The sequence below is a fragment of the Falco peregrinus genome, unplaced genomic scaffold, assembly GCF_023634155.1.
Source record: "Falco peregrinus isolate bFalPer1 unplaced genomic scaffold, bFalPer1.pri scaffold_29, whole genome shotgun sequence".
Classification (NCBI taxonomy): domain Eukaryota; kingdom Metazoa; phylum Chordata; class Aves; order Falconiformes; family Falconidae; genus Falco; species Falco peregrinus.
Window position 1 is genome coordinate 2,097,588 of NW_026599598.1, and position 16,298 is coordinate 2,113,885.

Consider the following 16,298-nt stretch of genomic DNA (forward strand, 5'->3'; position numbering starts at 1 on the left):
TTCTTTGGAAAAAATCTTATTACAGGCAGGAAGCAAGAACAGGAAGCAGGAAGCAGGAAGCAAGAGAAAGACAGTGAGATTTAACAAGTTTGGATACTTACTGGTAATGACACCTACTGCATTGTCAACTGCTGCTCCATTGCGCACGGCCAGCTCGGGTTGTAACAGCCGATTTACCCACGGGGGAGGTTGGGCACTGTAACCCTGCATCAAGACATTGGAAGCACATGCAATAATTCAGGGACCAGAAAAACCATGGCACATATTTTACAACCTTGACCCAGAGATGGGGGAGCACTTACAGGAGGAAATATTGGTGCTGTTACTACTAGCAATAGCAGCTTTGATAAAGCCACAAAAAGCAATTCCCGTTTGAGTTGAAAAATAATGAATTAAATCATTTACAGGATGTCTGCAGAATAGAGAGAAAGCAAGTACCTGTTTAAAACCCTGTCAACTGTAACTGCTCTTTCAGCCCGGCTGCAAGAGTTCAGATAACTCAGCACTTAATTTTTGGAACATCTGTCCAACCCAGAGTGAGATGAGTCACTGCACACACCACCAGGTGCCACTTCCCGAAAAAGCACTTGTGGATGTTCCTGAACAAGGCTCTGCTGAGGCCCCAAACCTTCGTCTTCACTGTGCTTGTAGTCATGTGAACTGAAGCAGTGAAGATTTCTTCTTACTAACCATCTCCCAGGGCAGAACAGTGACAAAAGATGAGTGTGCTGGGGTGGATGTGAAAATCAGCAGATTCTCCTTTCCACACTGCTTGTCCCCCACTAGCCCGAGAGCTCACCTTTAAATGAAACTTTAATACAGCCAAATGTAAATGCATTCAACAACTGAAACCAGTGAAACAACTAAACCACCTGTAAGACCAACAAGGCTTTGTACTGAAGCAACCCCTGGAGCCTGCAGCAGCCTTCAGTCAGGTGCACATTATTTAATTGGTTTGAGGGGATTTTCTGGACTGCTAATCACCATGAGGTAGCTAAAAACCTGTGCAGCATGTTGAGTGCTACAGCACATTAGAGATGTTGAACCCCTGAGAGCTCCTTGAATAACAATGGTTGTTCCCCTTGTTTTGAGTGTGCAGCACCCAGAGAGGGGGTATCTACAGGTGGGTGAGCCAGAGCGCTCGTAGGGTGAGTGCCCACCAAAAGTGTGCTGAGGAGTTAAAGTGAAATATTCGTAGACGTTATGGAAAACATCCACAGTTCATGAAAACAGAGATTTTAAAAAGCCACGAATTTTGGAAGGGACAGAAGTTCTTATTCTTACAAACAGAGGCTGTCTTACTAAAAAGGAAAAAAAAAAAAGGAAAAACAGAGACAAATTTGAAGTTATTAACTACCTGCTAAATAGTTTGTGGTTTCCAAGAGTCTCATGATTTCATGAATCTTTTCATATTTGTCGGGAACCAGCTACAATATTTTATAAAGCCCAGCCATGCTTTCACCCCTGTGCATATCGTGGGGTGAGACAACTTCATTTAAAAAAACAAAACGTCAGCAACTCATTCTGACATTCTTTTTGATAAGTTTTCCAACCGAGCAATTTTTGCTCAAGAAGCACACCAAGCAGATGACAGCGCATGCAGAGATGCCAATTGACACATGTCTTTAAATGAAGTGCCTTCATATTCCTGCCACCTTCCAGGAGTCTGGCATTACATTTACCTGGTTTGATTTCCACCCCCTCACCCCCCACTCCCAAAGCCTTTTCCGAGTGATTCACTCTCAGATGCTCTCCTCAGGAAGTCTCAGTCACAGCAAGTCCCACGTGGCTGCAGAGGAAGGATTATCTCATTTCATCTTGCTACTAGGGCCACCTTAGTGGGATCCTGGTCACAGCCAGGGACCCAGTATCATCCTGTAACACATTTATCGCCAAGCCATAAACCATCACAAGCAGTACACATATGACTCAAGGCAAGGCAAAATTCCCATTTAAATCCAAAGCAGATGCTCAGTCCAGAGACTACATCCATTTCAGTCCCCACTGGGCATATCAAAGTCTTAGCTATGCAATGCATTGTGGCATCCCCCCAAAACTGTGCTGCTTTAGAGACAGCAAGGCGTCACAGAGCTGTTGTGTACCTGCTGGATCAGTGTTAACGGGTAGGATTGTGGTGACCAGGAGAAGAGGGGTTAAGAGTTGTAATCTTTGCTGGATGCTACAGAACTTCTCTCCCCTGGAAAGGCATCATCAAAACAGCTTCATCTGCTTAAAGACTTTCCTGCAACATGATCCTAAACACACAAATACTTCATCTCGTGGCTTTCTGCTGCAAAACCCAATTTCCACAAATTTCCAGCTAACCGGACTGCAAACAAGCTATTCAAAAATTCCAGCTACAGCACTTTTTTTGTGTTTAACTTTCATTTTTATCCCAGTGTCAATACAGCAAAACCTCAGCAGCACAGATTCATCAGGCTTCGCGCAGTACCTCTGATGTTTGTTTAAAGCACCTCATCTAGCAGATGTATCTAGCATCAGTACCAGGAACTAACAGCAGTCACAGAGCACACAGCTCTGCTCCTGCTCCACTTTGATCATTCTACAGTGAGTATGAGAAGGCCAAGGGGAGAACCAGATCATTTTATCACTCCACTGGCTACAGCAGAGGTTCACGGTAATGCAGTCACTCCTTTGGCAGCTCAAGAGTCAGGAGGAATATTTCCACAGGAAACAGCAATTTAAAACAGTAGCATACTTCCAAAATCAGCAGGCTTCAGGGGGGGAGCTTCTACCACTGCCGAGCACCATCACCACCCTGCTTCTGCAAGGGCTCTGCTCTTCAGCGAGGGCAATGGGGACATCTGGTCGCAGGCCTCACCTCCACCTCCAACACCCACCTTCTTGCAAAGGACAGGCCAAAGCAACCTTCCAGCTCAGGTGCAGTTTGCCTTGTGCCTCTTGTTCCCCTTGTCCCTACCCAGTGACCTGTGGAGAGGACAGAGCAAGCAGGTGAGAGAGACTGCAACTCTGGCCATAGGGAAGACCCCATAACCCCTTCCAAACACCATCGTTCCAAAAGCAGAAAGACTTGCTGGTACGACAGCTTTGAGCTGTTATCTTCAAACCAGCAGGCTTTTGGCTCAGTAGAGCTTCACTCACCATGGTTCAGGAGGAACAGACCCATAAACCCACACTCGATGAGGAGCACACCAACATGTGTGAAACTGCAGCCCATAACAGCTTGAGTCTCAGTCCACATCACCCCAGTGTTCAGATACCCTGGGTCTCCCTCCAGCTCCACAGCTCACTCCCAATCCAAGATTTCTTCCCAATGCACAAGCCCACCGCAGGCAGCAAGTCAACGACAGAGCCAAAAACCCTGCCAAAGCGCATCAAGCCCCAAGTGCTTCGGTCACCAGCTGTGGTGGTGAAGCTTCTTCCACTGACCAACAGCGTTGCCTGCACATTTAAATGCCATAGAAAACGGTCAAATGAAAAATGTTCTGGCATCCTCCAAATCTATTCTGTTCAAAAGAAACAAAACTCTACTTGCTTTCCAGGGAAAACAGGACCTGAAATCGGAAGCAGCCGTTAGAGGAAATATGAGTCACATTGTTATAACCAGCTTCAGTTTTATCTGCACTTCCCCAGCCTGAGCAGTCACACTTTGAAGTGGAGAACTCCCTTTTTGGTGGTTAGATTATCACTGAGGAGAAAACTTTGTGCATTTGTTTTGTTGCCTTGTACTTTCTACAGGTGTATCACACTAGCTTTAAAGGTAAACACTTCCCAAGACAGGCTGAATGGGATTCTGTCTTTGCTGCCTTAAAACTTGAGCTGTTTTCCTCACTTCCCCTGCTTCCCTCAAAGACTGACGTTTTGGCAGTCACAGGTAGAAAATCCACTGTCTGAGAGCATGGACGTAACATAAAACTAATGCTTGTCTCAGTAAAACAGCTGCCTGTCTCAGCCAGGGATGATGCCACTCATTTCTGCGGTAGCACTGCTGGCAGTTGGGACCGCAGAGCCTTTCCAGCAAAGCTCCCTGTGAGCATCTCCAGCTTGTGGTGGAGCTGGGCTTGACTGCAAGGATCCTGGCTGGAGGCTTCAGAGAGGTGTCTTGACCTTGGCAGCATTTATTGCAGCCCCTGCTCCCTTTCATCAGCAAAACACAGGATAACGTGTGTGTTGACATATAGAACTCCCAACTACCATAAGGATAGCTCACACTAGTTATTAGATGAGGTCATTGGAGGTAAGGATTCTGCAGCCCCTGAGCAAACTCCTGCTTGGGCTAAGCCCAGCACTGACCCGCAGAGGCTGCCTGCGAGCCAAGACACAACGCTGGCACACACCTACAAGGATCTGGCAGAGGCCAGGCCATCCTGTGGAGCCTTTAGGAAAAAGCCCACGGGGGGTGAAACAGTGGCCGCCCCCACCAAGCAAACTGGTTCAGAGGACTGCTACAGCACAAACCCCATGCTGCACAGCGGCTTCTGTAAATACATCAACCTCAGTCCCCAGAACAGCTCAGGCTTGATCCCTACAGCCTCCTCTGAGCTGCTGCTCTGCTAGGCGAAAGTCCCCAGGGACCTTTAAACTGTCACCTACTCACTCGTTTATGAACACAGTCTTTCAGTTTAAGCAGCTTTTTCCTTACTGCACCTTCACCCCCGCCCCAAGACATGCACCAACAGCTCCCAGCCCCTGCTCTGCAAGGCAGAAGCAGCTCAGCAAAGGTCCCCTGATCCCCCTGGGGGGCTGGCCACAGCTCACCCTTCCCGCCTGCTCACATGCCAGACTTGTGCTCTAAATAAGTCAGCTCTTGCTCCCAAAAACATTTAAGATCCAGCTGCAGCCAAATCCCTAGCATAATATTCAAAATCTTTATCTTCTAAAAAAAAAAACCCAAAAAACCAAAACCCAAAACACCAAAAACACCCTCCCTTCAAGAGCTTGCCCCAGAAGAGGCAGAACAGGGAATACCTCCAGGTCCTCCACCCTGAGAAGGTTTCAGTATGAGGCAGTTCAGGGTTCAGAGATTTCTATTTCCCATCATGATTCTGCAGTCAGGAGTGACAAGGGCTGGCTTTGCAGTAATCCCCCTCTCGTGTCTGTGCATCTAAATGAACTATGAAATTGGAGAGCAGGGAGTCCAAGCATCCTCACCTGTGCCTGGCTCCTGAGGCAGCCCTGCATCCATCTCAGCAGCAGGAACAGCTGCCCTGCATGATGCTGAACCTCTTGCCAGCTACTGCTCACTCTGCCAGCCCAAGTGTCATGACAAACCCAGTGGATGGGAAAAGAAAAAATGAAATCAAGGCAAAATGCACCCTCCTCTTCCTCTTCCCTGACCATCACTATTAGAGCAACAAACTCAAACCCCAACAGCTGGTACGTCTGTAAGGAACACGTAAGGAGAGGTGGAGCGGTGCCCTTGCAATCTCATGTGGCCTTTCTGGAGAGGACAAAGATGTACCATATGAGATGTGCTGCGATGTGCTTGTGGTCAGGACTGGTGCGAATTAATATGGATCTGGTTTTGAAAGATCTTCAAGAGACATCATGGAATTTGATTTCTGAACTGCTTGCTGCAAGGCAAAGATGATGCACATCACTTAGTGGCATACAGTGGACTGCCCTCCGATACTGCCATCTGCACTGACACCCAAGAAAATCCTTTGAGAAGGAATCTTTGAGAAGATCCCAGAGCTGCTACCGAGGAAGCTGGCAGCAATTAGCCTGGCCTGCATGATCACAGCCCCTCAAATCTCCTTCCTCAGCCCCTGCGTAAGCACTGCCACACGTTCAGAAGGAAAATACAGACTGCTTCAACCTCAGAGTGTGAGCACAGGCTCGGCGCTGGCTGCCAGGAGCAGGGGGTTGGGAAGATTTCACTGCCCCAAGCAGCTGCAGTTTTCAGAACATCAACACAAAGCAGACAGGCGGTACATTTGGGTGATCTGAGCAACCCCAGGAGCTTAAAACCTTTGCCAGGCAACTATTCTTCATAAATTGCACTCTGAGCAACAGCAGAGTCCAACAGACATTAACGCCCTAAAACTAGAAATACAGGGGAAAATTTTGTTAATTTCATTTTCTTCCTTCTTTCTTTGCTGGTAGGAGATTGCACACTTTTGTAATCTCCCCACATCCCCTTGGATGCGAGTCAGTGCAAAGGTGTCGTTCCTGCAGCAGCCAGCCAAAACCTCTCTGGACGACGTCTCATCTCTGCTTCAAAGAGGAAAGGAGCTGGGTAGAGCCCACCCAGCTGCCATCAAAAAGCCATCCCGACAGATACACAGAGCAGGCTGGAGCCTCTGACCTGGGCAGGAGCACCTGGATTCAGGGAGCTGTTACCAGGAGCGAGGCCCTTGCAGCTTTCTGTGTGATGCCTTGGGGAACTGGATGCCTGTAAGAGTCGGTCTAAAGAGAACAATATTGTCTCAACATTGCCAACACAGACCTGGAGGTGGAACGTGGTCCTCATGGACACCAAGACACAAAGACCCTGGGAAGGAGAACTGCACAGTACGAGGAGTACTGTGCCGCTCCCTGCCACCTGGGATTGAAGGGAACAACTACAATAAGGCCACATAACTCGGAAGATGGATCACAACCGTGGTCATAACAACGAACCAGAAAACAATACAAAAACACGCCTCCTGTCTGAAGCTACCCGCCTCTAAGGAAAACCGCGCCTCGGGCACTCTTCTCTGGACATGCATGATAACCTGGCTGGAGAAGGCGAAGGCTGGCAACAATCCGTGGACCAGAGGAGGAGCAGGGCCTGTTGCTTGGCATAAAAAGATGCCTTCTTAGCAACTGAACTTTGGAGATCTTCCCCACCAAGGATCACGACGATCAGAAGGACCGGTGGGACACTGCCTGGACCTGGGACCATAGGGACGCCTTGGACCCGTGGTGGTAGCTATAATCCTCTTTCCTTTCCTTTTTACTTTACCTTTTATTCACTTTGTCTTTCTACCTATCGCACGCCGCTTTACGGGAAAACAATAAAATTGTGCTGTTTAATTGAAGCATAACCCCTTGGCGTGGTCGCCTTGATTTTTGCGCTTCGAGATGATAGTTAACAAACCATCATGAGTCCACTGCGTGGACTGTGACAGCTCCCCAGAGTCCCTTACCACTACTCCCAGGGCTCTGTAATCCTTGACACTCCTCACACCGCTCCTGGCTGTATCACTAGTGCCCACTTGAATACGTGCTTATATATTGTCTTGAATTGGAGTCTTCTCATTTGTAAGATTTCAAAATATTACTAAGTAAATGCCATTCAGTCGAAGGGGAAACTGAAACAGAGATCACAACTTGTCTTTTTTCAAAGCAATATAAGGCCAATCCACAGCAACCAGTAACATCTGTACCTCGTTTGACAAGGCCTTGCTGAAACATGAATTTGTGCATATCCTTTAACATCGTTGCCGAGTGTTTTATTCCTCCCTGGGCAGTAACTGTACTTGAGATGTGGCCTCTTTGCTGGGGACTTAGGCCATGGTAGTCTAATTATGGTTTATCTTAGAAGTACTTCTCCTCCCCCCGGTCCCTGGGCTTTCTTTTGCCTTTAGTTTTAAAGCCTGTCTTAACTGTTAGCCTTTAAACCTGAAAAAAGAATAGTTTTTTTCAGCTGATGTTGTTTTTCTTCCTCCAAACCTAGTTTTAACTACTCCCCAGACAAGCCTGGTTGCCGTCAGGTGTGCTTCTAAGAAAACTGGAGGCAGCTACAAAAATGTAGGTGGCCGCAGCCCTGGCAAGCGCTATGGATTTAAAAAAGTAGATGGTAGGTCTGAGCGTCTGCTGAGTCTTATTTGCACTTCATTGGGTTCTTCGCAGCTTCTCCCCTGGTGCTGGTGTCAGTTGTTATTTCAGGAGGAGGTGGCCAGGGCAGCTTCCAAGAGAAAGGAAAGGGAAGCTTCAGTGAAACCTGGTGATGAAGGGTAGCCACCGGCAGGAGGGCAGGGTGAGCAGCCTCCCTCCCAGATGGGCCTGCGAGCGGCCAGCTGAACTTGCCTGCAGAAAACCTCCTTTGGTTCTGACTTTGCCTCTCTGGAGCGCCTGGGAGGAGGGCACACTGTGGGACACCTACTTTCCCCCCACACTGCGGTGAAAAGCTGGGCATTTTAGATGTTTACAAAGGGGAGAATTATGAGGCTGAGCAGAAGCCAAAGTACAGATTCTTGCAGCCAAGTGCTTAATAATTATTAGCTTTGCTGATGAAAACATCAATGGGAAAGGTAATAAAACAAATGCCTTCAGCAACCAGAAAATGCCTTGTCCCCTAGAAGTAATCTTTTCAAAGCCTAGGATTGCTTTTTGCCATGGTCTATCAATTGCCTTTCATTTCCCCCTAAGAGCATTTTTGTTTATATGCTTTTAGCAATTGAAGTAATTATTTCTTAGAAAATTCCCACAGAAAGCTGGGCTTTGGAACCGTTTGTGTTCTGCCAGGGCTTCAGGGAGCTCCATTGCTCTGCAGTCTGACTCTGTCACTCTGTTGCAGGTGAATTTGTGCATGCGGGCAACATTCTGGCTACGCAGCGGTTGATGCGCTGGCATCCAGGGGCTCATGTAAGTGGTTTTGTATCTCTTCATTTGTTCTCAGAAACAGCAGCCCACAACAGAGTGCTGTCTTCAGTGCCTCCTCTCTTTCAAGCTTGTTCTTAATGCTCTTATATTCTATATCAACCTGAAGCTGGGTTTCATTGCCTGGTATTTCTTAGTCACAGAGCCCGCTCACACCTGTGCCCATGTGACTCAGGAAAGGTCTGAAAGTTCTGGAAATCCCAGAACGCTTCTGTAACCTAACTGTGTGCTTGTGCTTCAGGGTGGAATCGGTATCTCCTCCCTTGTAATGAGCACTTTTGCATATGGATTGCTGGAAGCAAATAGCGTGGTTTTATTTTGAAATACAAAGCAACAGATGCTGTCGAAGGCAGGATATCCAGCAAGGCAGACCAATGATCAGATCTTCTTTAGAGGTGGACCTCCAGCCTTCCCTTTCTAACAGTCCTCATCCTCTTCCAGGTGGGGATGGGCCGTAACAAGACTCTGTATGCCCTGGAGGATGGGATTGTGAGATACACCAAAGAGGTCTACGTACCTCTGCCCCGCAGCAGTGAGAGCAGGGAAGCGATCTGTTGTCTACCCAAAGGAGCGGTTCTTTATAAAGCCTTTATCAATGTTATCCCTGTCACAGAAGTAGGAAGCTTTAAACTCGTCACCATGCTCTGAGCTTCCTGCCTCATGTAGGGAGGGATGGGAAGGAGCGACTGGGACAGACCACCACAGCTGGACTGGCATGAGAGGACAATAATATTCTAGCTCCGAAGATACCAGTGTAGGACTTCCTTTTCTTGCTCCTAAAGCATGTGTGGTCAGTGTTCAGGCACTGGGATCACTCTGGCTGAGCAGACCTTCACCTTGGCTTTGTCCCCTTTGTCAAAGCAAGCAGCTGGTCTGTCTCCTTTGGTCACAGCACGTTTGCCAGAGAAGAGCGAACAGGCACCCCTGGTTGCTCCGCTCAGAGCTAGAGAGCTGGCGTTGGCTCCATGCTTGTCCTTGTGCTGCAGGAGGGACGGCACCGCTGCCTGGGGTCTGACTTGCCTGTGTCTCGGCTGAGTGTGAATCTGGGTGAAGGTCTGACATTTGGCCGTTCCCTGCAGACCAGAACGATGCCACAGGCACTTCTGTCCCTGACACCATGGGTGGAAGCAGCGTGCTGAGGCCGAGGCCTCACACGGCTGTGTTTCACTGAGTTTGGTAGCTGAGAGGGGCCTGGAATGGGTCTGACACGCCACATCTGTCCAGGGTCTCTGAGCTCATTACTGTTCCTGAGAAAGCTGGAGGGTGTCTCAAAGCATGCTCATAGGGAGGCGGCGTCTATTGAGGAGAGAGGAAGAACATCACAGTGGATCAGCAATAACCAGGAGATTATCCCACCTCTTCTTACAGAGCGGGTGACAAGGCTCACAACTGCCACCAGCCTGAACCGAAATTCCTGCAGTCCTCAGAGCAGCAGGCTGCTGGCTAGATGAGGTGAGTGCTTACACTGCTTTTGCAACACAGCAGGGCAAAAAGCCACTGGAGAGGCACATTCCCCCCGCTGCCCCCTCACACTCTCTGTGCTGGGTTCCTGCTCTTCCCTGTTCCCCTTCAAGGACTTGCTGCTAGTCACAAGGCCAGAAAAGCCCTGATTTCTGTTACGAGAGGACTGCTGCTTGCCTGCCTTTGACCAAGGATCGATTACTGGGGTGTATACAAGCACCTACAAACCTGGCTTTCTACCCAGGTTTTGACAGAGTCTCACTGCACAGCAGCAGGTGAGCCTCTGGGCTGTTGCTAGCCCAGCTCTGCCAAAATAAACTAACTTTCTCCCCGGTAATGAGTGACAGGAGTGGCACAGGGATATTGTGGAAGAGCCCCTGCTGTAGTTCATCCACTGCTCATCTTTGGGGCCTTACTCTCCTGTGCCCTCAGTGCTCTGGTTTCAGGGCAGGTATCGTTAGTTACAGCTCCAAACACCGAGCAGCAAGTGCTGACTATGCCAGATGTTATGGTACAACTTCAAGAGCTCCAGATCCAGGTAAATCAGTGAACCTTTAGTGCTGTGCTCAGGGTTTCAAATGTCTCTGTTTTGCTTTAGTCAGTAAGGGCTCTTTGTTCGACAGGAGGCTCTTGGGACGCTGCCGCAGGACTGGCTTGGCAGATGCACTCGCTTGTCTCTGTTCTATTGCAGGAGTGCAAATCCGAAATGTCATAACAGGCAAAGCCTCCTGCTTATAACTAAGCCATAAACACTTACTGAGGAGCATCCTGGAGGTGTCATGCAGGGAGAAGGGACCAAAAAACTATGGAAGCCATACAGATCTAAGAAGAACATTCCCAGCTTGGGCTTGCACCGCGCGGATGATCCAAAGGGCCTGCCCTTTCAGCAGCAGCTCTGCCCTGCCTCGCGGCCTTAGACTTCTAATAAGCGCTGCTGGTGTGCCCTTTCCCCCTTAATTTGTGTTCCTGGTGAACTGCTGAGCTACAAGAAAGTTCAGCTGTTCCTAAGGAGAACGTACCTCCACTCATTTCTTTTTAAGTGTACTGACCTATATGTGCAAAACCAGGTCTTGTGTTCCACAAAGGTGCTTTACACCTTCTTCTGTGCTGACCGTGAAACTAAATTTGAAACTTTTCATCCTAAACAGATGCTGCACATCTACTTACTGAACAGTTAAGTGATGAAAATTCATGACAAAAGACAGCTGCAGCACAGGCTGAAGTATCTCACCCGAACAGCTTGTTTCTGAATGTAGACTATTAAAAAGATACTTGATTTATTCCTCACGTTCTCTGTCCTGTAAACGCTTTCATTACAGATCCCGCCTCCAGTTCTCGTCCTGCTCAGCCACCCCGGCACAAGCACTCCTGGTCGCGGTCGGCGCTGAGAGTCCTGCTTTTCGTGCTGTTCTGCATCCTCTGTACTTTGGCCGCCTGCAAGCTGACAGAGCTGCAACGTCAACCCCTGTGCATCAGCATGAACACTCGCTACGAGGATGTGGTAGCCGCTCTTCAAAACCATAAAACCCTGCAAAATATGCTACAACAGAACTCACAGCAGTGATTGTCCTGGACAGGCACTTACTTCATCAGCATCTCCTTCCACCATCTGCACAGGCAGAATTCCTATGGAATTGCGTTCTGATGAAACTGCTTTTAATCAGTCAGCATTGGTTTGTTGCTCCACTCCACCCAGAGCAGAGGTATTGTTCAGATCATCTTTGCCATGCATGTTTCGCAGTTGGCCTGTAACTCCCATGATTTGCCCACGTTAACCGAAACTTGTTAACACTTCTTACTTCCATGGGATGTTTACCTAGATGGTGAGACACAGAAAGCTACCGATCTGTATGAGTGGAAAAAACCAGGCCTTGCGTTATCTGGGTGCCTATAGCTCTATCCTGGAGGTAGGAGGGTTTTAATACATATCCATTCCTTGCTCTCATTTCTCTTTGTTCTAAAATTGGTGATACAGCTGTACGGGAGTAATATATTAAGGCCTACTCCAGGACCAATTACAAGTGTGCAGGGTGGCTGCACATCCATATGTTGCAGTGCAGAAGCTGATGCACTGTTGAAAGGAGCTGAATTTTCAATACAACAGTTTTCACAGCAGTTTGTCTGAACTGGATGTTTATGTTGCTAACGCATTTTCACTCGGGTATTTCAGAAACTGTCAAAAATTATTTCAGAGTACGTGAAGTGGAGTTAGAAATCATTATTTTAACCAGCTAGTGCTGACAAAGCAGCTGCAGCCGCGGCAGGCAGCACTGGGTGGCACTGTGGCAGCAGCACAGGAGCAGACAGGCCAGGGCTTTGCTGGGGGAAGCTGTTGGGAAGGCTGGGGGGTTTGGTGGTTTGCACCTAAAGAAAACTCACCTGCACAAATGAATTTATAGTTCAGAGAAATCCCGAGGTCTGTCATATCCGTAAGAGCTTTGTGAGCACTAAAATGCAGCGTACGCATAATGTGAAGCGGAGGTTTCAGAGAATATCCGTGCGACAGACTCCACTGAGACATCCTTCATTAGTTACCAGAATTGCTGCCTCCCATCTGATACCTGGGATTGTTGCTGCTAAGAGCAGTGCCACAAGGAAACAGCCTGTAGCATTTCATCCCAAGGTCATCAAGGCAGTAAGCTGTCACCTTTTTGTAACCTAATGGTAAAACTGTGATTCCCCAAGTATCACAGAAAAAAGCGACAGCATGAATCAGAGGAGGGAAGGGCTGCCTGCCTCTGGCTTAGCAGCTTGTGTTGTTTTCTGAGCTTCCTTGAAACAGCTTTAGGCTTTGCTTTTGGTATTTAACTCGTCACATTCTTTAAAAGTTCCTTGCTTAACTCTCCAGAAATGCTCAGAAAAATGGCAAACAACATTCAAAGCAATATTTCCTCTCTGCAGACATTCCTGCCAGCATCTGTTGCTTTGCCGTCTTAAGCTTGCAAATGCCAGGCTAATAAGATTTACCAGTTCAGGTCAGAAGCGTGCTACTGGCCAGGCAAGGGCTCCCGCCAAATACCTGCTTTTTTCTTCAGAGGCATCGTGGTTCCAAGGGGTAACTTCCACACACTGGAAGCTTAATTCACTCTGGGCACTCATCTCTGTAAGTGCTGCTGCTGCAGACCTCAACTGCCCTTGTGTGCCTGTCCACAAGTGCTAATGGCTTTGTGGACAGGCAAGCACGTTCCCCAGTCTAAGTAAAAGAAAGCTTTTTCTGCCAACTGTTTAGACCTCATAATTCCAGCACATACAACCAGATTTCAAGACCCTCAATAGATTAAGCCATCTGGAGACTGAATCAAGGCAGTCTAAACTTATATCTGAAAATTGGTCTTACTCATTCCCATCTGCCACAGTGGAAAACTGAGAGTCTTATTTTGTGAGGTAAAGTTCTTCCACCTCACTCGAGCAGGTGCTGGGGGGCGCAGCACCATGTTGCTTGAGCATTAGAATTTCTCACACTGGAGGGAGAAGGTAACTACTTGCAGTTTAGGCTAGCAGTAGAAAGTATTCAACACATGGCATACCTGTCTATATTCAAGACAACATGTTACAAAGCAAAGTTAATTATTCAAAATTGTTTATGAAATAGAAGGAATTATCAATGCTATAAACAGTGTCCAATTCATGTTCTGATGATGTTCACCACCTTTCTTCTGCAGACTCCAGCCGTTCAACAATTTCATCCAACCTTCTTCTGCTACAATAAAGTCTTGAACTTGGACCTTGAACTTAACGTGGACCTTGAACTTTAAACTTGAACTTGGCACAATAACTTAATTATCTAAGCGTTTCTTCCCAGAACAAAACTGAATACCTAAACCAGTCAAACTGTAACAGCCTCATTCCCTGGGGCTATGGATTGTAATTCAAATAGAGAGAAGGGTTGTAGGAAGTGGTCTGCTGATAGATTTGTCGGGAGAGGTATGGTCTAACTGCCTGGAAGGTCCTGCCAGCACCACTGCACGAAGGGATGTTCACCAGCAGGTTTTCCCGCTCCGTCTCCGAGGTTAATCTGCTGTAGGCCTAAAATCAACAAAAAGGAACAACAGTGTCATCCATTTGGATACATTGCTCAAAAAAAAATAATCAAAGCTAGGCACCTGTGACTGCTCTACCCTTTCACAACATAATTTTTCACCTGGTCCCTCCCTCACCAGGTCTCTTTTGTGAGCTGACAGGCTGATGTGAAACTAGTAGTGCTCCCTCAGGAGCCTGCTCTGTACAGCCAAAAGCAACGGGTGCCAAGGCATCCGTTCCTTTGCTGCCTTACTAAACATCTCCCACAGAATCATCATGTCAAATACCAGTTACATTATTTCTTCCACGCCTTACATTTGTTGGCTGTCTGCGCACAGTACTCTGTATTCCTGAGGCAATCTCACCTGGTACAGAAGCTGTGGAGAAGGGAAGGCAGCTGCAATAGCCTCAGCCATCGCAAAGTTGACCTGCCTAATTTGTTCTAACTGCCTCTTCCAAACTTGCAAGAGACCATTTACAACATGATCCACCTTCGGCCCTCCACAGCACCCCGGACCCGAGTAGAAAGGGAAGTCCGTCTCCTCTTTTGCTCGCCTAGGGAGAACAGAGAATGGGAAAGCAAGTAAGACAATGAGGCTATGAAGAAAACCCTATCCCTGCATCTGTCATTGCATTGGCGTCAAATGATGAAAGTCTGACCCTATTTTCTTTACATGCATTACCAGTTTCCTTGCTTGAGACCCAGATTTCCTCCTGAAAAGGGAAACAATCCTGTACTTGGGAGCCATCCTGACACAAGCCAACATGCACACAAAGTGGTACGTTGACATGAGAGAATTCCCTTTCTGTCAACCAGTTAAAAATTGTTGTCCTGAAGTACAGCCACGTAGCTGCTCTTCCCTCCAGTAACTGTGAAAGTGCAGCCTCTACGAAGACATGGCCAAACCTCATCTGACTGCTCACCTGAATGGTGCTTCAGCTACAGCTTTTGTGAACATGGTGACAAATTCTCCAAGCTCCTCCCAGCTCTCAAACATCTGGATTTGGACTTGTTTGGACACCTGCAGATCCACTAAAGCCTGTAAACCACGAAAGGAACAATTAATCTTGTCACACCAAACAGCACTCTTGTCTGAAACAAAAAAGGGTCACAGCTTCTTGTTACAGGATAAGACCAGCCACTCTCTCCCCATTTTGGGAACAGTTAATTTAAGGGACTGAAGTATTTAGGGGGTGGTGTGCCTCCTGCTGGTTAATACTGGTTTAGTGACATTCCAGCTGCCACAGCTCTTCAGTGGCAAGCTCTCATTTCGTGTAGCCCATTTCTTGGAACAGTGTTCAAAGAAGAGATGATGGCTGCATGCCTGTTTTACAGGTACTTACTTCTTCCACATCCTTTCTGGTTATTCCCGGATTTCTCAGGCTTCCCTGTTCCTCTTCTTGGTTTACACTTGCTGCCGCCTGTGGTGGTTTCTTTTTTGACTGAATTCTGAGAAACCCAAGAAGAGTAAAGTAAGACTGGGAACTCATTCACAGGTATTCCCCAGTGGTCACTGGGGTGACAGGCTGGAGGGGCCTTTACTTGTGTTTCTGTATAATAGGGGAATAGTTCTGTGTGGGATCACCCCTTGGTCTCCAGTCTTTGCTACAAGGAATTAATGTAAACAAATATCCTCGTGGCTTTTTTTTTTTTTTTCCGTGGGGCATCAAATCCTTGAAGATTTTTCCACTGATTTCCAATGTGACTTAAGTCAAGTTACGAGCTCTCTGTCCCAGTTTGCTCTAGACAGCTGGTTTTGCCCATGTCTGATGCTTTGAGGTTCGTTTTTTCTCTAGCAGACTTCTTTCATGCAGCACAAACTGTAACCCAGGAATCAAGCTGTTGAAGGTTTGTTTTGACAAAAGGGAATTGGACTATAATTTTGTACAATTTGTGTATATGAAACTGTAGTTATCGTTCATCTTTTCCTACTTCCCTGTATTTTTTCAAGTCTCAGAGCCTTTTTTTTACTTACCCATTAAGCTCTTGAAGTTAATGTTTCCTTGTAGAGCAATTATCCTTTTCACAATGGTATTTCTAGCTCTCTGAGTATCTCTGGTAATTTAAGTGCTATTAAATGAATGCAGTGGTTTTATTCAGGTTAAGGCAACATGAATGTGATGATCGCCACTGTTGCATACTAACCTGCTGCTTAGGGGCTCAATAGAGGGAGGCAGAAAAATTGGATTTGCTACTAACTGCATGAAAGGAGGTACTGAAGAGATTTATTTTTTTAAGAAGAGCTAAT

The 16,298-nt window shown here is 47.3% G+C and overlaps 2 protein-coding genes across 2 annotated transcripts in view; one reads left to right on the forward strand and one right to left on the reverse strand.

Moving 5' to 3' along the window:
- The window catches only part of LOC129783325 (uncharacterized), a 41,017-nt gene extending 27,257 nt beyond the window's left edge, over window positions 1–13,760 (forward strand). The window contains exons 5-10 of the mRNA XM_055793312.1: window positions 5,654–5,754; window positions 6,783–6,891; window positions 7,643–7,765; window positions 8,486–8,553; window positions 9,010–10,304; window positions 11,349–13,760. Coding sequence (XP_055649287.1) covers window positions 5,654–5,754; window positions 6,783–6,891; window positions 7,643–7,765; window positions 8,486–8,553; window positions 9,010–9,216 — 608 coding nt within the window. The 3' untranslated portion in view covers window positions 9,217–10,304; window positions 11,349–13,760. The remainder of the gene's footprint in view (window positions 1–5,653; window positions 5,755–6,782; window positions 6,892–7,642; window positions 7,766–8,485; window positions 8,554–9,009; window positions 10,305–11,348) is intronic.
- On the reverse strand, window positions 13,566–15,605 carry LOC129783331 (crossover junction endonuclease EME1-like). Its single transcript, XM_055793319.1, has 3 exons — window positions 14,974–15,605; window positions 14,415–14,604; window positions 13,566–14,055 (listed from the first exon to the last, which is right to left on the reverse strand). Exons 1-3 carry the CDS (start codon window positions 15,045–15,047, stop codon window positions 13,885–13,887), a joined length of 435 nt encoding a protein of 144 aa, XP_055649294.1. The 5' UTR covers window positions 15,048–15,605; the 3' UTR covers window positions 13,566–13,884.
- Between the last annotated feature and the right edge of the window lie 693 nt (window positions 15,606–16,298).